Source organism: Drechmeria coniospora, chromosome 03, assembly GCF_001625195.1.
Source record: "Drechmeria coniospora strain ARSEF 6962 chromosome 03, whole genome shotgun sequence".
Lineage (NCBI taxonomy): Eukaryota > Fungi > Ascomycota > Sordariomycetes > Hypocreales > Ophiocordycipitaceae > Drechmeria > Drechmeria coniospora.
The window spans coordinates 1,914,989-1,938,880 of record NC_054391.1 but is presented as its reverse complement, the minus strand read 5'-3'; the positions used below and the strand labels follow the sequence as shown (position 1 = coordinate 1,938,880).

General features: G+C 58.3%; 5 protein-coding genes across 5 annotated transcripts; 2 read left to right on the top strand and 3 right to left on the bottom strand.

Moving 5' to 3' along the window:
- Positions 1-727: 727 nt before the first annotated feature.
- DCS_06398 (uncharacterized protein) lies at positions 728-1,438 on the bottom strand (the record flags this gene model as incomplete). Its single annotated transcript, XM_040803688.1, has 3 exons — positions 728-1,023; positions 1,073-1,239; positions 1,356-1,438. 3 exons carry the CDS (start codon positions 1,436-1,438, stop codon positions 728-730), a joined length of 546 nt encoding a protein of 181 aa, XP_040653792.1.
- Positions 1,439-9,239: 7,801 nt separating this feature from the next.
- Positions 9,240-13,632, top strand: DCS_06397 (GTPase activating protein; the record flags this gene model as incomplete). The annotated part of the gene is made up of 2 exons (XM_040803687.1): positions 9,240-10,598; positions 10,636-13,632. The coding sequence occupies 2 exons, from the start codon at positions 9,240-9,242 to the stop codon at positions 13,630-13,632; spliced, it is 4,356 nt and encodes a 1,451-aa protein (XP_040653791.1).
- Positions 13,633-14,510: 878 nt separating this feature from the next.
- On the bottom strand, positions 14,511-15,054 carry DCS_06396 (uncharacterized protein; the record flags this gene model as incomplete). Its single annotated transcript, XM_040803686.1, has 2 exons — positions 14,511-14,966; positions 15,031-15,054. 2 exons carry the CDS (start codon positions 15,052-15,054, stop codon positions 14,511-14,513), a joined length of 480 nt encoding a protein of 159 aa, XP_040653790.1.
- A 2,289-nt stretch (positions 15,055-17,343) lies between these two features.
- DCS_06395 (nucleolar protein NOP52 variant) lies at positions 17,344-18,219 on the top strand (the record flags this gene model as incomplete). The annotated part of the gene is made up of 2 exons (XM_040803685.1): positions 17,344-17,413; positions 17,501-18,219. 2 exons carry the CDS (start codon positions 17,344-17,346, stop codon positions 18,217-18,219), a joined length of 789 nt encoding a protein of 262 aa, XP_040653789.1.
- A 608-nt stretch (positions 18,220-18,827) lies between these two features.
- Positions 18,828-22,595, bottom strand: DCS_06394 (uncharacterized protein; the record flags this gene model as incomplete). Its single annotated transcript, XM_040803684.1, has 1 exon — positions 18,828-22,595. The coding sequence occupies one exon, from the start codon at positions 22,593-22,595 to the stop codon at positions 18,828-18,830; it is 3,768 nt and encodes a 1,255-aa protein (XP_040653788.1).
- Positions 22,596-23,892: the final 1,297 nt, after the last annotated feature.

Below are 23,892 nucleotides of genomic sequence, written 5' to 3'. Positions count from 1 at the left end.
CCGGCGCCGACCGTCGCACGTCCACTGTCGCACCTTCTCTCTTACCCCCCGCAGAGGACACGATGTCGTGACGTGGACGATTCTTCATCTTCACCATCAATGTCCCTAGCCCTGATCGATCGCCATGAGAACGGGGTCGTGAAGTGAAGTCTTCGGGCATGGTCAGATCGACGACAGCATCGCGAATGCGATACACGCACGCCATGCCCGATCGTCCTACCCTGCACTTGCTCTACAATGCCGCGTTGGATGGCAAGCGTGGCCTTCCAACGACGCGGGTGCATTTTGATGCATCAAAAGTTGTTCAGATAGAATCCACTCGGTTCAATTCAACACCATCGCCATCCATTCTCCTTGCTCCTGAACAGGCCGGGGCCTGCTCTGGATGAATGCCGACGCCGACTGGTATGAATCCCGCCGTCATTCTCCATCCAGGCTCAGCATGCTAGGATGCGCAGAACGAGAACGCGGCGAAGTGGTTCCGTCATGCCCCGACGGTGGCGGGCGTCCCACTGCGATGAAATTATGACTGGGCTTCCATATCACGTACGGGTGGTGGACTGAAGCCGCGATCGCCGCGGTGGACAGCAAGTTTGAGCAGAGCAAGTGCGACAGTCGCATATTGGGTACTTGGCAGGTGATTCGGCGCACACGACGACGCCTCAATGGAGGATGACAGGTCGAATGGCGCATCGCGGCAGCTACATACATGTATATGCGTGCGTGACTATTCATCACCGCCAGCGGCAGCGGCTTCCGGCTCGGCCTCTGCCAGCTTTTCTGTGCTCTCGGGTGCCTTGACGGCTTCCTTGACGGCGGCAGGAGCGTCCTTTTTACCCTCGGCGTCGACGTCGCCATCGTCGGCTTTGGCATCGTCAGCTTTGGCATCGTCAACTTTGGCATCGTCAACCTTTGCGTCGCCATCGTCGTCTTTGGCGCCGCCCTCCTTTGCGACTTCGCCGTTGAGGCCATTCTCGGTCGAGGCCTCGTCCGTCTTGCGCTTCTTAGCCGGGGGCTCGTCGTCTGCGACGCGTTAGCAGGCTATCAAGGACGTTGGACGGCATGCACCCACCCTTGACGCCGTTCTCGACACCGTTCTCAACACCGTTCTCTGCCTTTTCGCCCTCGGCCTCGTCGTCGTCGCCATCCTCCTCGTCACCCTCAGCATCCTCAGCCTCCTCCTCCTCGTCCTCGTCCTTGTCGTCGTCGACTTCGTCCTCATCGCCGGTGGAGACGTACCTGAGGTCATCAGCAACCGTCTCGGGCATTCCGTCCCATGAATGGTCGTGGGCCTGAGCCGAGTCGACGGCAACGTATGGCGCAGAGCCGCGGGCCAAAGGGTGTTGCAAACTTACTCCTCTTCCTCCTCGCCGTCGTCTTCGGGGAGGGACACGAGCTCCTCCTCCTCCTCGTCCTGCTTTCTCTTACGGGATGACATGGTGCGTCTCTGATTGGGCCAAGCGATTCACACGATGGGGTTGTGAGATGCGAGTGGGAGCCCCAGGCCGACGGGGGGGGGGGGGGGGGGTGCGGAATTTATACGGCAAGGATACAAGGACGAGAGGAGAGAGCAAAATAGAGAGGAGCGCAGACGGGGATGGGGGCCAGCAAGGCTACGGCTGCCACCACCACCTCAACCTCGTGCTAGTCGAGGGGAACGAGGGAGGGAGGGGACGGGTGCGGTGGAAGGCAGGGAAGGGCTCCGAGCTGTGGGAGAGCCTGCTGGACAGACAGGTCCCGCCCGGCTGGCCGACTGACAGATACCTAGTAAGTACGTGGACCTAACACCTAGGCATCGGAACACGCTGTTAGTACTTGCACTTGTAGGTGTAAACCGACAGGCAGACCGTACGGCCTAGCTCGGATCAACCAAGCCAAGCCTCCGACACAGACAAGTACTTGCATGAACACAGGCGCCGAAGGCAGTGAAGAGAGGATGATGTGAAGAGAGGATGACTGACCGACTGGCTGGTGGCACGGTGGGGCGTCGGCCATGCTCAAGTCAGAGCGGGCCCACAGCATGTCGAGGAAGGAATTGGTGGCAGCGATTGGCTGCTAGCCGTCGGGATACCCACCAGCAGGACAACAGCTGTTGGCTGCCGGGGGGGTAGAATCGGAGCTTTGGGGGGGTCCGTGCGAGCCGGGAGTGTCCGCAGTGATTGTCATGGGGGATGTACAGTAAGTACTTGCACGGAGTAATAGTCCGCTTTCCGTGCAAGTACTTATGTGAGGCTTTCCATTACCGGACTGTACTGTAGTGTACAAATATTCAGTGTACAGAGTACAGCTGCAGGCACGCCGTACATGTACTCCGGAAAGTACATGCACATACTGGCATACCGTACATGTACTTGTGCTGATACACCTACGTACCTACATGTACATGTGCATGTACCTGGATGTAAGTACTTACTACTGTACGGAGTACCTAGTAGGTAGTTGTGCTCATGAGTACTCCGTAAGTACTGTACTCCGTACTCCGTACAGTAGCTGTACGTGTTCTCCGTACGGAGTACGGAGTATTATTGATACACCACCCCAACTGTACACATCGTCAGCACATGAATCACCTCGTACGTACGACGTACAGTGCATGTGTACGTACCTTGCCCAATCAGTACCTCCTCCTAGGTAGTAGTCCAGCAAGGTTTGCCCCGGGCCTCGCTGGGTTGTTGTTTGTCCCGTAGCAGCCGTGCATGCCAAAGTCTGATCCGCACTGGGTCGCCGGCGTGTTGCCAAGTTCCTCTCGTACATGTGCTGTAATTACTCGGCACACGTAATGTGTGTGCAAGTGCAGACGCATACCAACTCGAAGTGCATTACCCTGTACAGTGCATGCGAGGAGTACGGAATACAAGTACACCTATGAGCGTTTAGTAATACTTGTACGGCGTACCTGTACATGCAAATGCAAATGACGCTGTGGGAGTAATTATTACCGGTAATTACAGCACTCCGTTCACTGGTCTCGGTCCACTCCATTTTGATGATGTGTTTTTACTCCGTGCTTACGGAGTACCTCCTAGTACGGAAGTACGGTTACTGGCCATAGGCATCATGGCTTCAACAACTTTGAATCCTTTGTTGTGCACACGCCAAAAGCAGGTTTTCCATGTACGCATATGGTGGTACACTGATTGACTGAATTACAGTTACGCGCACGGTTCTGCGGCCCGAAGTGAATCTGTGCACTCGCCCGCCAGCCAGCCCGTCCGCCAGCCAGCCGCAAACGGAACCGTGGCTTGCGTCGCGATCAACAGGAATATCTAGCTCGAGGCTGCGCGGGGGATACCTTTTGTCCAGCTTGATTGGTCCGACTGCTCAACTTGTCGGAGGAGTGATGACGATGCAGGGGTGGGACGAAATCGGAATGGGTGGCGGCAGAGCATTCTGAGGGGCGGACAGGACAATCCAATGTGAAGGCTTGCTTTGCTGGCTGGTGAACATATTCACGTGATCTGGAACGAGCCCGACCAACTGGCGTGCCGCGCTGCTCACATGAGCTACATGACGAACGAGGTGCAGATCCCTCTCGAGGGTTGAGTGGTATTACTGTCCGTACCCAACCCCGGAGCGACGTCGCATTACGTTTACGTTCAGCACCCCGTGCGCACACTGGCGTGTATGTGTTGTGTTTCGCATGCAATCTTTGATAACACGTCTCTGCGAAGTTCGCATGGCATCATCCGCGTGGTATCATCGTAGCTGTGCAGGCAACCTACAGCCGTCATGACGCAACCCGAGTGCTCGAGCGCCTGACACGTTCAATAAGTGATAGGAGGCTGGTGCGCCGAATCATGCGTGACCAGTCGTCCTTTGTTGTTGTTTGGCGTTGAACCGTCCGTACCTTCAGGCCGCGCCGCACAACGTCGCTCAACAACTATTATGCAGATCGACTGATCTTGAGCAACAATGGTATTTCTACCGCTGGAATAGTTAAATATTAACGCAGCTGAGCTACGTTGCATCTTCCAGCGGTACGGGAGCTTGGCCAAGGGGAAGGATAAAGAAACAACATCGAATGTATGCCTCGTATTCCGGAAGCGAATCAGTACCGCGTTCCTCCATTTCGTGTTCCGTAGAGCGGTTCGGTCTCGGAAGATGGTTGGACCAGGGATTCTGATGTGCAATCACGAATTATGGTTGGGCGTAGGGATTGACGGCGGGGATGCTGCAACGGCATCATTCATTTCGGTCAACGTCCGTTTGTGAGGCGAAACGAAGTGAGCGTTTTTCTCCGGCCGCGATGGACGTATTCGGATGGCATCGCCGCATTTGCCTCCGCCACAAAGGCTTCCTAGAGGCCTTGTCAAGCCTGCGGCGGCGATAGGACCCTAGGGGCTGGGTGGTGGGTGGAGGGTTTGCGCTGCCTCGCCTGTCCACCGAGTTTCTTTCGCACCTCGGGCTGGGAAGATGGTTGATGCGGGGCGCAAGAACAGGCTGAGCGCCGTAGCACTTTTGCGGATTATTCGCTGCGCACTCGTGGCGGCCATGTTATCATTGATAGCAGGTGCTGAGATCGTATTCGGTCGTTGCGCTGTCACAGATACCAGGAGCCAAACAATAGTAAAGTTTGGCTGTTGCGCATCCGGGTAAAAGCATTATGACATCTCTCGTCGTTACTCCGGCATGCCGTTTTCCAACCATGTCGTTGAAAGACATGGCATGATGGCGAATGATGATGATGATGATGATGATTATACTTGACAATTGCGATTCTTCTACTGGCCGCAGAACGGAGGCTGTTTGCTCCATCCAAGTCGTGCTTCACCTGCTGAGCATCATCGCAAGGCGAGCAGACAGGGGTGGCGGAGCGGCCCGCATGACCCACCAATCTTGGTACCGCATCAGGATGGCAAGTATTATCAGTATCATTGCTATTACACCAAGGTCTAAACTTGTAGATTTTTTGATGCATGTACAACTTGCTTACACCAACTTACTCGTACGTGTACTTGCTGTAGACTTGTGGCTCTGTTCAGCCGCCCGAACGCTGCACTGTCGTGTCAATGAACTGGCACTAAAAGGATCCCTGCAGCGAGAACACTGGAGCTCTCGCCGAGTTTAGGGAAATCATTCGTTCTACGGTTTCCGGTCGAGTCCGTCACTCTGTTCACCCCATGCGGAGGTGGTGGACGACTCCTTCTGTGCACTCAAGGGGGAAGCCATCCGGTTGCCCCTAGGCAAACGCCATGAAGCTTCTCAAGATCTTCCCTGATCATGACAATCGCACGAACGGAAGGCTCTGCGTCTGGTGCGCAGATGCTGAATTGGATGCGAGGCACAAGGGTTGATGTTGAGCTGGCTATTGAGCCAGGAATCCTGCACAGATCTGCGATGCCCTCGACATGAGACCGTCCGGAAACCAAGGGCGTATGTCGCAGGCACCATCTGCAGTCACCAAAGTCCGTCTTTACCGACCCCAAGCCTGGCCTGGCCGTTGTTGGATAAGTAGAAAGGGGCTCGTGGTTTAGAACACTGAAGCGCTTCATTCGCCCGACGGAGGGAGCGTTCGATATGTGGTTGCGTGGTCTTGGGGCTGATCAGGGGGCTGATTGCTTCGCCCGCAGCGAGGAGATTCTTGGCGTGGCCATCGATGCCCAGCATCATTCTAATTTGTCGTCGAGAACTGCAAAGATTGAATGATTGTTGCACGGTGCACCTAACCTACCTACCCTCACGATTCGCGCGTTTGCCCCTGAGACAGCTGCGTCGCACCGAGTAAGGAGCAGGTGCGAGCACGATGTGGGTGAGTGGGTGGGTGGTCAGGTTGCACATCAGGTCATGTCCGCATCTCACGACTCGTGCGAATGACAGGATAGAGGGAGAAATAGGAGCAAAGATGGCCATGAGGCCCAGGGCTCGGCGACCCCAGCGCGGCGTTGCCGAGGGTTGAGTGCGAGGGTGGACCAGAGTTGCGCAGGCGACGAGGGTTGTGGAGGATAACGGCTGAAGGTGGAAATGCAAGTAATTGTCGAGACTGCGGGCGACGTACTGTACGTTGGGGGGCTGACGTATTTGACCGTCCAGAAGTCACTTTCATTGCCGCTAACGTGAGAAAGGTACTTGACCAGTGATGAAGACGAGCAGTGCTGTCTTTCCACTTGCTGTGTACAATACGTTCCAAGGTGCGCTTACTCGTGCCCATACTCGTGCGGAGTACGGAGGACATGTTGCACAAATACTTGTAGTATGCATCTACGTAGTATGGAGCACCCGTCGTTGCTATGTGGCGGTACAAGTACGCAAGCGTCGACACATGCTGCATCAGCTAGTGTGCGTCAGGGTGATGGAAACAAACAAATGCAATCGTCGCCGTGGCCTCCCTGCGATGCTTGCTTGGTTGCCAGAGGGATCGGGCCGTTCACTTTTTTTTTGGTGACGACGACGAGTTTTCGAGGCCCGAGTAGCCTGCGTGAGACATGCATGCGTGAGGTCGAGTCAAGTCACAATTTCCTCGACGCTGTGTTTTTCAGGGAGAGCGGAGCTTTGAACTCGATCAAGGCTGGGACTCCTCGATGAAGCTGACAGAAGCATGTCGTGCGGCGACGAGGTGCGGCCACAATGGGATGCATTCCGTATTGCGAGGTAGAGGAACCAAGGTATCCATCCGAGTAGGCAAAGAAAGGAGCTTCAGGGCTCAATATTGCGCCAGAGATCAATACTTGGAGCCTGTTCGCTGACCAGACGGGCTCTGGCCAACACCAACACATTGATCAACTCCTAGAGAAGCAGTACATACGTACCTTTTGTGCAGATGTCTGCACATCACTATGAGGCACTCACAAGCGCTGGAACAACATGGCCGGCCGGACGAGACCTCCTCCAGGTTCGCTGTGGGTACGGAGTAGTATTATATATTATCAAGTAAATGAGAACGTTGGTGCTACGGTGCATACCAAAATACGAAGTGCTGATGTACAAGTACTGTAATACGGAGTATGGAGTGGCTAGCATGGAGTACAAGCAATACCTCAGCACCGAGGTACTAATGTATTGATACTAGGTAGCGTACGAAGTACTCCGTACTGTAATTACTTACAACTCATTACATGTAATACTGCTGCATCTACTTACGGAGGTCGTGGACGAACCCAGCACTAGCCATCACAAACCATCCTCAAGTCCAATCCCTGATCGGATTGTGGCCGTTTTGCAGATGATGAGCCGCGCCTGGAACCTGCCGGTTATTAATACAAATGCATATCCTCCTTGCACCTACTTCAATGCACAGGAGCAACATTACTAACAAAAATCCGTACATGGACATGACCTCCATACGGAGTACGTACACAAGAAAGGACACGCAAATTATGGACACTTACTCCGGACGGAGTATTACCCAACTTGTACTCCGTAAATGTACAAGTAATTATTACTTACTCCGTACTCCGTACAACTACAGTACAAGCATAAGTGAGCTATTAATCCTTGTACCGTGTTGTAAAAGTACCTTCGTCCTTAATAGTAGGTACGTACTCCGTACTCCGTCCGTACTTGCAAGTACTTACTGTACTTACACGAGCGCTTGCATCCCTACAAGTGGTAATTACTGTACTTAGTAATTGTATGGAGTACGGAGTACAACTACAGGTAGTATTAGTCTTTCCGTTACTGTGCAACTGCAGTGAGTACTTGCCTCCGTACTCCGTACTCTGCACAAGTACTTACAGAGCATGTACGCAGTATTATTATACGGATTCACCCACATCGTACCTATAGGTGTGGGTGCGCCTGAGTGTATTTCCCTGTAATTACTCCGTATTATTTACCTAGTATTAACCTGATTTCCATCGTCACCTCCCGCTGAGCACCACTCGACATCGTTCTAGACCCCCTTGCCATTGCTGACGTCACGAGTTGGCTCCTTTTGCTTCGCGAGACAATCACACGCCCAGATTCAATCCAGCAACACTCTCCGTGCCCACATCCTCTCGCGTGCACACGTACTTGGAAAGAGTAGGTGTATAGTAAGTACACAAATGTTCCCATTCATACTCCGTAAATGTACATGCAAGTACGAACGACCGATGCGTATTACTGAGCACAGCATTTGGGTACCAGTCCTGACAGAAGTAGGGACTAAGGCGCGCGTGTACTCTCACTGCAAGTGTACTGCCCACACTTGCTGCTGCGAAGCAGCGGCAGAAGTAAGTCATGCGAAACAAGCGGCAAATCAAAATCAAAAAGTAGTCCACCCCGTGGCATGAACATGACGCAGCCGCATGCGCATCGTACGAGCTGCCACCTGCGAGAGCGCACGCGAAATTGGCTGCTAACCCAACTCGCCCCCCAACAGCGGGCGCGGCGCACCCAGGGGCAACGACGGTACCTGTAGGCGGTACATGCAATCACTACTAGGTACAGCACACGACTCCGTACGGAGTGCACCTGTACTTGCCTTGGTATCTTGTGCCGTACTTAAGTGCGAGTGCACGCATGCATGGTTTGAGCAGAGCGCACCAATTGGACATAACCGGACGCTGAAGTCGGCACGAGGGCAAAGACATGGAGAGAAGCCCAATTCCTCCTCTTTAAGCACCTCCGGTTCTGACTCGCGCGGTGGCCATCGCTACGCGACGAGCAGCCGTGATTTCTCGTACGTGGGCGTATGCCGCCAGCATACTACTCCTTTATCGAATCGCGTCTGTTCTACGCCGTGCTGCCTGAATGGAGCATGGATCCGTTGCGTTCGAAACGATGCGATGGCGGCGAGTGGAACAATAAATCTTCTAGTGCGTACTTGGGCTCTGTTTCCGGGCACGTACACTTATGCGATTCTCCATTATTATTAGCAGATACTAACCTGTGCTGGGGAATAAAAATTAATAATGGGTGGTAATACATGCGCTCGACGAGTCGACCGAATGCATGAGACTAGTGGTACTAGTTCGCAGTCCGTACTGCTAATACCATTTAGGCACGAAGCGCACTCGAAATCACCTCTGTCAAGATCGGTTCCTGGACCGCCATGGCCCGTCGGGCGCCTTAGCCGTGCTGTAGCGGGTACCTCGACACTTCGTACCCGTACACACAATAGCCCCGCACACGGAGACCCTGATCGTTGTACCCGGTACAGGGCCCTAGGTACTCTCTCTCCTCGTCCCGGCACAGAACATGGCAGAGCGGCCTCAGCCACCGTCGCTAGCGCCCTTCTCGTCCACCAGAATGGTTGTAAACATAATCGGCAGCCTCCCAAACGAGAGCTGCCGAAGCCCCCACTGCACAGCAGCAACGCCATGTTTGCACAGCACAGTGTGCCGATGGTGCATCCTCGTCTGCCAATGCAGCGTACTCACTTACGTGCTCGTACGGAGAGACGAACACGTACCCCGTGCATGCATGGCGAACGGGTACATGTACGCCTGCGTGGGCATCACCTTCGTACCGACGGCGTGCTCGTGCCTGCTGCGGTGCTGCCAAAGGCCGGCGGGCTGTGGAACAGGCCTGCACTTGAGGAGGAGCGGAGCCGCGCTCTCCCTGCCCGAGTGCCCACACAACTCGCCGCCAGCTGCAGGCATTACTTTTTCTTCGCTGCTCTGCTCATCCTGCGTCCCCATCCATCCATCCATCCATCCCTTCGCTCACCCGCAGGCGAGGAGCATCAGCATCGGCAATTTTCCTGCCTCTCGCTCGCTGACCTGCCGGCCATCCTCGTCCTCTCTTTTTCGAGCTCGCCACTAATACCCTTCGTCCACGAGCACGCCATCGGCAAACGGCTCGGCCGCCCCTCGTTGACCTGTCGAGCGGGCAATTCCAGTGCTCAATTCCAGCCCTGCGCCGCGCCGCCCTTGTTGACTCCAGCCGCCGTGTGGTGCTGGCATTCCTGTCGGCCGCCTTCACTGTACGCGTGCTCCCTCGATGACGGCACAGGTGCACTTTCGAGAGCAGACGCCCTAGGACGTGACTCGATCCTGAGCCAGCTTCGATATCAACGTCGCGTCCCCGTCCGGCCGAGTCACCGCGACCCGTCGCCACCGCCGACGACGCCCTGCAAACCCTGCACCCTGCTGCTTAAATCGTTACGCTCGCTCAGGGAGGAGATTGGGATAATCTGCGTTAGGATCCGACCTTTGAACCTTCACTACCTACCGCCTCGTCGTCGACGTCGATGCTTGGCTGCCGAATCCGCCTCGTCGGTCGCGCCTGATTCACGCCCGCATGCTCGGTACAGCAAGCACATCTTGACCTTTGTTGCGAACGACGCCGTCGTCCGGTCCCCATCGTCCGGTCCCCATCGTCCGGTCCCCATCGTCTGGTCCCATCGTTCGAATTGGCTCCTGCTTGTCATCGGCACAACCGGCAGGTCACACACTCTTTCGCTCCTTTCTTCCATCAAGTTCTCGGCAGCCTATAGTCTTGCCTTGGCGCGCTGCATCGGCATCAGCCTGCGTTCTAGTTCGTCTCTCATCCTTTGGAGACCTGCGAGGCAATGGCCGAGCGCGTCAAACTCCCGGCCTCGACACCAACGCAAACGCAAACGCAAACGTAAGCCGCAGCTCGCCGTCGGATGCCCCGGCGGTAACTGCCATCGCTCGCTACCGCCCATCGCCTACCTCGTCCGGGTCACCCGCCAAGTGCCGGGCACCCTGCCACCCGTGAGCCCGGAGAGTTGGCGGCGCTGGGCTCCGAGAGTGCCGATCCGCCATGGCCGTCATGCCGCCGGCTGAAATCGACACCGTCGGCCGCCACCGCGGCGTGCAGAATCGCCAATGCGCTCTCTACGCCTCGCGCATCAAGCCCACCGTCACCCCTCTCGTCCTCGACAGCTCCGACGCGGCACGGTCGCCTGTCCTCCCCGTCTCGCCACGATGGGACTCCCTTTCGCATGGCCCGTTCCTGAAGAACCGCAGCCCGACGTCGACCGGGCGGGCCTCGCCCTTCGATGCTCGACCGGAGCCGCAAGGGCAGCAAGGGCTGCCGGCCCAGACGCAAACCCAAGTGCAGGCTCCGACGTGGGCTGGAACCGAAGCCGTGCCGCGCGAGTCCCTGAGCGGACATTCGACCCCGGAGAGACGCTCGCCGTCGGTGCCTCTGTCGGCGAAGTCGTCGATGGCCGAGATGCGCTCGCTCGACGGTGTCGCCATGGAAAACTTTTCGAGACCGAGGAAGCAGAGCATTCGGCAGCCGCTGCTTACGAGCTCGCCGGAGCCGATTGTTCCGGAGACGGTCAACGCGCATCGCCTGCCACCGCGACCCACGGACCTTTTGGAATTCGCACCCCAGACACCGCCGCCCTGGCAGAGACGCAGGCGCCCCTCCGCTTCATCCTCCCAATCTGCCTCTGCATTTCCCTCCCCGCTGGCTCCTCCCACTGGCGAAGCTGCAGAGCCGAGAAGTCGCCGTACTCGTAACGCCACTGGCCCGCCAATCGTTGCCGGTGGAGCTCCGTCGCCAACCGTGGCGAACTTAATGGACAGCGCCGCCCCCGTACCCGGTGGGGCCCCAGCACCCTGGCTGAACGGGGACGAGCTGCGCTCCAGTTTCAGATCCCAACTCACGGCCTCGACAACCCCTGGCACCGCCGTTACAGAGCGCTGCAGCAGCCTCCTGACCAAGAACAGTTCCGTCACCTCGCTCTACGCCGCCAATCCCGACGAGCCCAGCTTGGAAGATGTTATGGGCATGTACGAAAAAGGCTTTGCCGACGACGACGACGAAGACGACGACGACGACGACAACCGCAACTACAACAGCAACAACAGCAACAACCACGACGGGATCAACCACGACGGCACCGTCGGCGGCAAGAGGAACGACGACGACGACGACGAGGAAAACGACGACGACGACAAAGACTATCGCGGCGGCGAAGCTCACCACGACGATACCCGACGCACGATTGACGCCGACGACGACGACGGCGACACCCACTTTGACTCCCCATCTGCCACGGCCATGTCGGAGCGACCTGGGCTCGAGGGCAAGGCCTTGTCGGACGACTTCGGACCGGCCCTGCCGACCGCTCGGTCCACGCTGGACGCCGAGATCAGGCAGTCCAGGATGATCTTCACGAGCGCCGCCTTCACCTCCACCGTCCACGCCATTTCCGGCAGCGCCGACTCGAAGCAGCCGAACGCGGCCGACAATCGAGATTCGGCCAAGTCGTTCTACTCGCAGCCATCCGTCGTCTCGGTCTCGGTCCCGGGCCTCGTCCACGCCGGCACGGGCGTCGACGGCATGCCGACGGCGCCTTCTCCCGCCTCGGCGTCGCCAAGCCCCTGCCCGTCGCCGTTGGACACGCCCCTGCGGCCCCCTGTGCCGATCGATCTCGAGGACCCCGGCTCTCGCGATCGGTACGGCTTCAAGAAGCAGAGCCCCCACGTCAGCCGTGAAAAGTACGACCTGTGGGACAAGGGGTACTCGCAGTACCTGGCCCGGAGGCGAAAGAAGTGGGTGACGTACATGAAGGACTGCGCCTTGATGACGGACCGGCCCATACGCTTCCCGGCGCCCAACGCCAAGACGAAGAGGTTCGTCCGCAAAGGCATCCCTCCCGACTGGCGGGGCGCCGCCTGGTTCTACTACGCCGGCGGCCCGGCCATCCTGGCCAAGCACTCGGGCCTCTACGACAAGCTCGTGCTGAAGCAGGCCAAGCAGGTCGACGTCGAGGCCATCGAACGAGACCTGCACCGTACCTTTCCCGACAACATTCAGTTCAAGCCCTCGGCCCGGTACGGCGGTCCCTCGGTCGACCGGGGTAGCCAGTTCACCGCCACCGGCTCGACCTCGAGCGACGACGACGGCTCCTTCGGGCCGCCGGGCGAGGCGGATGAGCCGGTCATCATCTCGTCGCTGCGTCGGGTCCTGCACGCCTTCGCTGTCTACAACCCTCGGATCGGCTACTGCCAGAGCCTCAACTTCCTCGCCGGCCTCCTCCTCCTCTTCGTCGAGACGGAGGAGCAGTGCTTCTGGCTGCTCAACGTCATCACCATCATCTACTTGCCCGGCACCCATGACATGAGCCTCGAAGGCTCCCGGGTCGACCTCGGCGTCCTCATGACGGAGCTGCGCGACACGATGCCCGCCGTCTGGGACAAGATCGGCGGCGAGCTCGAGGGCAACCCAGACTCTTCCCGTCCGGGGACGAGCAAGTCGATCCGGAAGCCACTGCCGAAGATGCGCCGCCGGGACCTGCCGCGGCTGTCGACGGAGCGGCTACCTCCCATCACGATGTGCATGACGGCCTGGTTCATGAGCTGCTTCATCGGCACGCTGCCGATCGAGACGACGCTCCGCGTCTGGGACGTCTTCTTCTACGAAGGCTCCAAGACGCTCTTCCGCATCGCCCTGGCCATCTTCAAGACGGGCGAGGCCGAGATCAAGGCGGTATCGGACCCGATGGAGATGTTCGGCGTCGTGCAGTCGATGCCGAGGCGCATGGTGGACGCGAACCAGCTCATGGCCGCCTGCTTCAAGCGACGGAACGGATTCGGCCACCTCAGCCAGGTGACCATCGACGAGCGTCGGCAGGCGCGCCGCGAGAGGGCGCACCAGGACAAGGCCGAGAAGCTGTCGGGCGACGGGAGGACCGAGGGCACGTCCGAGGTGGAGACGGAGCCCGTCCAACGGAGGGGCACCCTGTTCAGCAAGCGGAGGGGCCTGTCGAGGAGCCGAACCGTCAACGCCTGAGAGGCGAGACGACGTTCCCGCCGCCGCCGCCGCCGCTCCGGCCCAGGCCGCGACGTCTTTGTCACGGGCCTGAGAGGCTGCGCAGTTTGTTTTTCTCGTCGACCTTGTCGACAGCATGGCGTTGGGGATACGGGGAGCAGGAGAATGTCGTGGGGTCGGCCGCGCTCACACGGCCACCTTGATCCTCACGGCATCTCCGTGCGTGCGTTCGCCGCCGCTCGCCATCGATTGGGCTGACGTTGCCGCCCCGTTCCTTTCTACCATTTTTTTTTCTTTGTCACGACGATACGGCTGCGAAGTCGCAGGGGGCGGCAGAGACCCCCTGCGGACAAACAGATGAATGGAGAGCTTGGGACATGTGCATGCCAATTGGCGAGTTCCGGTGTGTATAGATTGACACATGGCATGTAAAATGGTTGGCTAGACTGGCGCAGTACATAAGGCTATGCCGGCAGGGAGGCGGTTTCATGTCGCACCAAGCACGCGAGCGCACACATGGAGACCAAGATTACATGACATAAATTGAAGGGAAATTACATGAAATGAAATGAAACCACAAGTGAGGAAGCAAATTGAAACGAAGCGATGACGATGGCAGGACGTGGGACAGTGAGTCGTCATGTCAAGGGCAGAGGGACGGATCCCTCTCGTTGAAGGGCTCGGGGGTGGACGGATGAATTACGTATGCATAGCTGGTCAACTAACTACTTGCAGATGCCATTCACTCATTCCATCGACGGCTGTTTCACCGACCAGGCCCAGGCAGGCCGCGGGCGAACGAAGAATGTGTCGGCATCGAGGCCGATCCGGTCCGGGTTCGACGGGCAAATATGCTTGCCAGACTGATGCATCGCGACGATTGTCGGGGCGAACATCGGTCATGCGGCGGGAAAGACGGGATTTCCGGTGGCATACTTTTGCACATGCTGCTGCGCCTTCTTCTCCCAGGCGACCTTGTCGGTGCGGTACTCGTCGGCGATGCGCTCCTCGAGAGGGTCGTCGGGTTGGGGCTCGACGAGCAAGTTGCGGACGGCGTCGAGGACGGCGGCGATCTTTGTCGACGGCTTCCACTGGTCGGACTTGAGAATGGCGAGGCAGATGTTGCCGAGGGAGTCGTCGGTGACGTTGGGATGGTAGATGCGGGTGAGGAAGCGCAACGAAGGTGGCTTGAAGGGATAGTCGGTCGGGAGGGTGAGGAGGAGAGCGAAGCGGCCCGGGTGATAGGGCGTACCGGCGGGCGCGGAGAGGACGACGTGCCAGGAGTGGATGGACTGGGAGGCCGGTAGGGAGACGGAGAAATCTGGCGGCGGGTTCTGCGACATTTCGGCGAATTCCTGCCAACGGCTCCGCGTTAGCTGCGACCTGCACCCACTTGTTCCGCGCAGACGACGGACGGACCTTGGTGATGCGTTTCGAGGACATGATGGCCACCGAGAGAAAGCTGGAAGAGGGGAGGGCGGCGTTGATGCAGCTACCGCCTGGTCGCGCGCTGGGGGCGGACGGGATGGCCGAACGAGGAGGGGAGAGTTTTCTTGGGATTATTCCTCAACGAGGACGCATTGGCGAGGGAAACCGGTTGATGCGAGCGGTCGATCGTGGGCTTCCCGTAGTAGCGGATTCGAAACGGTCGTCCTCGTTCGGGGCAGGCAACAAGAGCGGATGATGCTGATGGGTTGGAAAGCGAGAGGTTGTTCGCAGCGTGATATCAGGGCGGGCTGCTGTGACGATTATAGGTAGGGGGGGGGGGAAGCGGAGTGGGGGGTGGGTGGTGGGGGATAGTTTTAGCTTCGTAGCACAATCGCGCTCCGTACTCCGTATAGCTCCTGGTGCAGCAGCCTTTCCACTGGCCGCTTTGTCGCTAGGCGCGGGGCAGCGCAGCGTTATATAGTGGCTCACCACAGTGGCTGGATACCTTGTCATCGGGAGGGGGGGAGGGCACAGGTCACCAAGGGGAAGTCAGTCCCTGCCGCGGAGTGCTAGGTGCAGGCGCAGCATCAGGTGTAGGTACAGTACAGTATTTGTAGGTATGTACTAGGTAGGTATTTGTACATTGCCAGATGTTGGTACAAGCGCATTATTGGGTGTACTTGTAGGTACTCGTATGGCACTAGGTGTTGCCACAAGTGAGTATTAGATGCAGGTATTACTTGTAGGTGCCAGCAGGTAATTACGGAGTACACCTACAAGTATTAGGCGGGTATTAGGTGTGCAGTAATTACGGAGTACTTCGGGAACAGCGTTTGGTGTATTTCGTGCGGTGGTCGGTGTCGGTACAGCATACAGATACAGCATTTGGTGTCGATAGGTATAAGTACTTACGGTTTGAGGTATACTGTAGGCGTTGGCAATACTCGGTTCTCCGTACACGAATACCTAGGCACAGTACACCTATCCGAAGTACTGTCCTCGTGTACGGAGTACCAAGGTATTATCCGGACAGTACTTCGGATAGGTGTGCTGTAGATATTCGTGTACGGAGTAATACAGAGAGTCCAGTATCCAAGTGTTCGTACTCCGTAGGCTCTCCGTACTGTGCGCGCAGGACACCCAGCTCCCGCGTACCGTTTGGCAGACGGCTAGGCCTAACGGTCCCGAGACAACTGTTCCTGCTCGTTTCGCCCCCTAGTCGACTTGCGTACGTCCCGGTAGCAGTGCACTTACGAGTCCGAGTACAAATGACGACGAGCCCCACATGGACGTACGATGGCATTCAATTGAAAGAAAGTGATGCATCAACAATCGAGGCGCAAGCGCAGGCTCGGAAGGGGTCCAAGACAAAGGCGGCGGACGACGTCTGGGCCCTCCCAGGCGGATTAACTTGTCGCGATACTGCATCGTCGGAGTACTTGCGTGGTGCAGGTACTTGGATAATCGTTAGACATCCTGTACAAGGTATGGAGGTACCTACATGTACGGAGTACAGTAAGTACAGGTACGGAGTACGGAGTACAGAGTACATGTATGCACCAAGTACATGGACACAAGTATAGCCCAGCAAGTGTCCATGTACTGTACTTGCTTCGCATGCGCATTTACTTGCAGTATACTTACTGTACCTAGACAGTCAAGTACACTAGCACTACTGTACTTGTACAGCACAAAGTGTTCGTACAGTGCCTTAGTACTGGCACATTAGTAGGAGTACTAATAGGACTGTGAGTGCGGTACAAGTAGACGAAAGTGAGCACTGTACATACTCCGTACTCCGTAGTTGTAGGTATAAACAACAATGAGGCCGCTGACGGCACTCGCCTCGCGCCAAGCCAAGCCTGTTGCTGCCCGTACAGTACAGTACTTTACTTACTGTAGTTCAGCGTCGGAGCCGGCCCCAGTGAAGCAGAGGCGGCCAAGTACCGCTGCCGTCCACCACGACTAGCAGTGGTCGGCTGCCGGTCAACAACACTCACTGACCGGGTGGATGGTCGCATGGTGGGGCATTTTCTTCACCGAGCTCACCTTGAATTTTCTTGCCGCTCCTCGAAAATTTGACGAGCATTCGATCGATACCGGCACAGATACGCACGTTGCAGCGATTTCTCAACGGCACAGCAGAACGGAACGGTGACGACATCTCCTCCTCCCACAAGAAGGGTCCCTCACCACCTTCCTACCGGCCTATCCATCCTTCTTCCCCTTCCTACCTCGACACCGGAGTGGAGGTTCGAACCAGTCTCGTCAATTGACGGCGAAACCCTCTCGCGTCGCAGCACCATGGCCATGGCAGCCGGCGCCGGCGCTGAGGCGTCGCAAATGCCATTCATCAAGAATCTCGCCTCCAGCGGTTCGTCTCCCCCCCTCGTCCTGCCCTCACCTGCCCACCAAGGCCCCTTCCGCATCGAGGCCATCTAGCTCACGACGGGTAAAACAGACAGGAAACTCCGCACCCAGTCCCTCGAAGCGCTGCAATCCTTCCTCAATAGCCGCGGCGAGCTGCCCCTAGACGACGCACGCAAACTGTGGACCGGGCTCTACTATGCGCTGTGGATGACGGATCGTCCGCGTCCGCAGCAGGCCCTCGCCGCCGACCTCGCCAACCTCCTCTTCGGCCTCCGCGCCGCCTGCGCCGCCCCTTGGCTTCGCGCCTTCTGGCTCGTCCTCTCCGCCCAGTGGCCCTCCATCGACGCTCTCCGGATGGACAAGTTCCTCCTCCTCGCACGTCGGGGCTACGCCGCCCACGTCCGCTGGGTGAAACAGAGAGGCTACGGCGCCGACGAGCACGTTCCGGACGTTGCCCGCGTCCTGAGGGAGGTGTGCCTCGACGTCGACGAGGAGGCCCGCGTCGCCCTCGGCCTGCGCCTCCACATTCTTGACATCTGCATCGACGAGCTCGAGAACGAGGGTGTGCTGTCGCCCGTGGAAGACGATGAACCGCTCGAGGCGGTGAGGACCGCCTTCGTCCAGCTCTTCGGCGACATGGTCGAGGAGCTGCGCCGGAGCCCTGTCAAGAGCGTGCGGGAACGGGCCAAGGAGGCGTACGCGGATGAGAGGCTGCCTTGGGCGACGAGGGAGGAGGGCGACGACGACGACGAAATGGGCGAGAGCGACGGGGGAGCTGATGACGAGGGCTGGGGTGGCATCGACGATTAACCCTCTAATTACGGCTCGGGATGGTGTTTGGGCGTTCATTGATCGGGAGACCCCCATTTGACCCTTTTTATTTTCATACATCACGCGGGGTTCAGTCACCACCAGGATTAGATTTCACAGAATAGTGTAGGCGGCGCTTGCCAAGATGAAAAACGGGCCATGGGACTGGCAACCTTCGTTTCATTGCCCGAAACCCTAAGGCACTGTGTCTAGCAAGCCGTCTGCAGGTTCCGGGGCTCTCGTGAGATATCTGAATGAACTGGTGAAAATAATACAGGCCACCTTTGTTCGTCTTCCATCACCTTCATCACACGCGCCACGGCGCAAAGACACCCATTTCCAGCCTTCTTCGCCTGGTCCCTAGCCCCTCGCCACCATCACAACGCCTTGCCAACCAAGCAGGAGAATAGCCCAAGGGGGACACTCGGGTAACAAAATACATCCAGGCCGTTCTCTCGCCGTCCCATCATGTGTCGTCCGTTCATGTACGCATATGCACACATGCCAATTATATATGCGTGTGCGTTTATGTTTGTGATGTGATTGTGTTTGTGGTAGTGTGTGTGAGAAGCCTGCCCCCTGGAGCGGCAACGAGGCTGGGCAGGTGTTCATGAAACCCTCTCGTCGCCTCCCACCGAAGCACCCTCGTTGTCGTATTCGTCGCTGGCGTCGTAGCCCATCTCGCGGGCGTCTCGTGCGCGCTCCTTCGCGAGCCGAGCCCGACGCCAGGCGTCCCACTTGGCCTTCTGCTCCACCGACGGCGGCGATGGACGCCGGACGAGGCCCTTCTTTCGGAGCCGCCGTCGGTGTCGTCGCTTCTGCTCGGTAGACATGCCCTCGAACGGGAGAGACTGAATGGTCCGCCCGAGGGCCGCATCTTGCATGTCGGCGAAGCGGTCCTCGAGCTCCTCGACGGCCCAGGCGACGAGGCCGCGACCGCGGCCGCCCGTGGCCAGCTGGTCGAGCTTGACCGGCAGAGCACTTCCAAAGGTCGGGTCGTCGTACGAATAGACGCACGGCGCCGCAGGCGTGCACGTCGTGGGGCGACAGTACACGGCGCACGTCGCCGACTCGAGAACGTACCAGAGAGACGAGAGAGACAGCATCAAGCCGAGGAGGGTGAGACGGAAGCGCGGCACAGCATGGTAGAGGCGCGGAATCGGGATGTGGACGTAGGTTACCGTCGAGGGCCTCGGGTTCGTCATGCAATCGGGGCAGTGCTCCTCGAGCGTTGTTGCATCTTGCTTGCTGTCGCGATCGAGGCGGCGATGTGGCGAATCCGAGATGACGGCCGAGTCCGGAGACGACTTTGTTCTCGTCTCAGCGAGGGCCACGCGATCCTCAAGCCTCGCGATGCCCTCCTTGGCCGTGCGGAGACCCATGAGGCCGGTGCGGAGCGTCTTGCTCATGCGGCTGACCAAGGCCAGCTGGCTGTCGGAAGCGTCTTCTTCTTTGCGGCCGCTCTCGCCTTTCACTCGAATCAAGTTCTCGTCCTCGTCCCTCGTCCCGCTCGTCGACAGCGGCTGTCTTTTTGGCGACGCAACCTTCCGTCCCGCAAGAATGTCCTCGAGGTCGTCGAGGTTGGAGTCGTCGATGTTGTGCTTGCGCTGCAACTCGAGGAGATCGTTTTTGACCGAGGGAAGCCGCGCCGTATTCTTCAACGGCGGTCTGCGACGAGGGAGTGAACGGGCGCGTGGCTTTCTCGTCGTCACCATCACAGCCGCCGCATCGTCCTTGCCGTCGCTCGCTCCCGGGTCCGACGCCGTCTCCTGATCTCTCTCGTCCTCCCTCTCCTGGTCCCTCTCCCGACTCCTGCTCCCCCATCCTTTCCGATTTGGCCTCGTCTCCGGATGGCGAAAGACAGGAGCGCTCCTGTCGGGAGATCCCGGGCCCTCGGTACTCTTCGCCACCCGTGCCGTCGCCGGCGTCTCGATGTAGGCGCCGATGACTTTCGGCGTCGCCATGACCGACGGTTCCGTCTTCGGCGGCTTCGGCGTCGCGTCCACCGGCTGCTCCCTGTCCGAGTCGGCCGGCGATGACGGGGCTCGGACGGAGCTTGGCTCCGAGTAGTTGTCCTGGGGTGCAAACAGCTTCATCTCGGCCTCGATCCTATCAGTTGGATCAACCTCCGAATTCATGCTGGACCTCTTGCTTCTAGCAGAGTCGCTCGCCCGTCCTTCGTCTTCGGCTGCCAGGCCGACGAAGCCGACGGTTGGCCTCGCGCCGTCGTTGGCGGACATGACCTTCTTGCCATTTCCATTTTCCACCCTCGCAGGTCGCATCCCTCGCTTGCCGCCGTTCGTTTCGCCATTCGCCTGGCCTCGTTCAGAGGCAGCAGGCTCCGGGGCAGGACTCGAGCTCGTTGCCCTTGCCAGCCGTCGCAGCCAGTCGTACGAGTCTGGGGGTCCGTTGGCCGAGCCATCGGCGAGTCGGGTTTCGGCCCGCGTTTCCTTGCCGCTCTTCCGGCTCGCATCTACCGTCGCACGCTGGCCCTTGTAGATGGTGACGGGCGTGTCGGGAATTTTCTCTCCGCCAAGTCCCAACCCGTTCGCGTACGTATTCCTCGATCGCACCGAGCCTGGGCTTTTGTCCGCGCCTGGTGTCGACGCCAACCGTCGTGGCTGCTCTCGACCGGGAGCCGGTCGAAGGTCATCGGGTGACAGCGACCGAGACATGGAGTTTTGTTCTCGAATCTCCTCGAGCCGCGCAGTCGCGTAGGCGCGTCTCGAGAGACCTTCGGCTTCGCGCCGTCGAATCTCGTCGAGCTTCGTGTTCTTTGGTCGGCTTTGGCCCCGGGACTCTTCGGTGGTGGCTCCCTGCAGCTCCGCCGCCGCCGTCAGCGCCTGTTCCCTCGCTCGAATCTCGTCGAGCTTCGAGTTTTGCTTGGGCCGAGGCCTCCCCGACAGGACGGCGGCCGTCAACCTGCGTTCCCGGTCCTGCCCAACGTCCCGCTTGCCATCGTGGGCATGGTCTTGCGGCGCTCGGCGGGAAGGGGACCGCGTCAGCATTTTGTTGTCCCCGCTGATTAAGGGTGGGCGGTGCGCAAAGGGCGTGTTGCTGCCGACTTTGATCCTAGGACTGTCGGAGATCTGCAGGTCCCCCGCGGTAAAGTCGTCGTCAATCTGCCAAACGTAGCTCTTCTCGGGCGACCGGGTTTCCGCCTTGTTGCTTTTGGACGGTGACATCCGAAGCGGCGGCCGAGCAGCCGGCTCGATCGACGGTACCGCCACATCCTCGATGCCAGGCACGAGCTTGGGGCGATGGTCGGTGCCGTTGGTATCGGCCTGGCCCGCCGGCTGGCCACTCGCTCGCGTCCTCATCCTCGCCTCCGTCGGGCGGTCGAGCGTCGCCGAGCCTGCGATCCTCTGCTGCGTTCCGCGCTTGACGGGTGATTGGACCCTTTGCTTCTGGTTCGCGTTTCCCTTGGTGTCGAGGTGATCCCGCCCCAGCTGCTGCCTCAGCTTGTTCTCATCCTGAGCCGTGGCCCGCCAGGTTCTAGGTGCAGGACTCGGCGAGCCATCGACACCCTTGACCCGGTTTGCCTGGAGCTCCTCGTCCTCCGCGAGCTGCCAGGCCTCGTGGATGGAGATGGGCCGGCGGCGCCAGAAGGTCGAGCTGTTGGGTTGAGGGATGCGCGTGCCGGCGGCGGCTGGCGACGGCAGGCTCGCAACGCTTGAGCTGCTGCCTCTTCGGCCCAGCGGTGCGGTTTGCGAGTCGGATTTCGTCCGTCGTATAGGTGCTGCGCCGGCTAAGCTTCCGGCTCGGGCGTCGACGCGCGGCGACTCGCGAGCTTTGGTTGTGCTCGTGCTCGTGCTCGTGGCTGGGTCTCTCGAGCCGTTGCTGCCGAAAAGCGGTCGTCTCCCTTCCTGCCTCACCTGCAGCTGGGTCGATGCCGATCGTGGTCCAGGTCCAGGTCCAGGCCCAGGCCCAGGCGCTGGGCGCGCAGCCGCTCCCTCGAGGCCACCGTCCATGGCACCGGCCGCACGGCACGCGCAAGTCTCGTTCGCGAATCGTTCACGCGGAAGCAGGTGCGGGCATGGCTGGGAAAAGCACTCTCCGGGGAAGGGGGTGCAGGTTATGGCAAGGCTTCGTTGTTGACGTCGTGGCGCGTCATAGCAATCGTCGCAAGCGAAGGCGGAGGTGTGGAGGCGGACACGGAGGGCGATGAAAGAATTGTCCGAGGTGAATTTCGATGGCGAACTGGATGCTCGAGAGCGGGAGTCGGACGGAATTCGGACGATGAGGGAGGAGGTTGAGAAGAGTTGGTGGAATTTTGCGGGGTTGCGAGGGTCGAACGTTTGGTGTTGTTGACGAGAGTGCCGCTGATTCAGTGAATGAATGGAACTGGCTGGCCATGGCCTGGGCTGGCGAGGCATTTGGCGACCAGGGCGGCACGCGCGTGTCTTTGGCTTCCGGCTGTTGAGCCGAAATATTTGCAGGACGGAGTACTTGCCGCCACATTGAGGGACATGTACTTGTACTCCGATGGCACCACCACTACGCTTGCTACGTCTTGTAGCAGTACATGTCGCAGGAGTTTGTCGGAGGTACCTCGAACAGCTCTCACCACCACACCCTGTATTGGCGGTACAAGCAGCTTCAAGGAGTATTGTTTGGTACTTACACTGCAAGTTAATACGGGGAGTTCCACGGTAATAATTATTATTCGTAATCAGAATTAGCAACTGATTCCTAGTACGATTTAGTGGAAGCCAGGTAGTCAGTCTTTAGGCTGTATGATGGCCAGCAGTAACGCTGGGTCCCTCCAAGTCTTGTACAGCGAACTGACCTTGTGCTGGAGACCGTCAGTGAGCCCGGCTGCTAGGGGAGCCAGCCGCTATTACACATTTATTGCCCGTCTTCATCGGTTCATTTCTCGTTAGGGGATATACATATTATTATTTTATGGCTGCCTAGGGGGGTGCAGTCAATATCACCTTATTAATTACCACCCACATCTTCAAACCACACGTATTCGGTACCGTACAGACGTGTAGAGAACCATTACACCACACAAACCGAGGCGTGATCACTGATGCATCGCGCGAATTCTTTACGGATTCTCGTGTTTTCTTTCTTCTTTCGTTTCAAAATACACACCGTTGAAACCAATGAATGGTGGTGATGCAAACCGGTAGATGCATGCAGGCGTCCAGGGATTTTGTTTGTCGCCTCCTTGACTTGGTCATGGATCGCTGCGCACAACGGTAAAACCAACGACGGGGTCACCCTGCCCGCTTGAGGGTTAGGAATATCCAAAGGCGTTCCTCTAGCGCATGACGTACTATGTACGCACTGTGAATAATGAAGACTTGCGTGTGGACTTGTGCCCACGAACAAGACCGCAAGCGGGCATCGACATAATTCCTGACTGTTGACACTCTTGCCCTCCCGTCCGTGGAGTCCCTCACGCGCTCGGTATTTACTTTGGCGTAAACTATTATGACCGCAAATGAGTACGAATGTCGGCTGGATTGTTCCGCGAAAATATCAGATTTTGTGAAGCCAAGGCCCGGAGAAGGAAGAATGAACATGCTAAGAGCGCTCTTTGGCCCGCTCGCCGCTTGTCGTGTTGTGCTCCTCAGTAGGCTCATCTCCGCTTGGTGTAACATCATGGTATTCTCTAAATACTACTGTAAAGTCTTGTGCCTGAAAATTTCATCTCTTACTCCT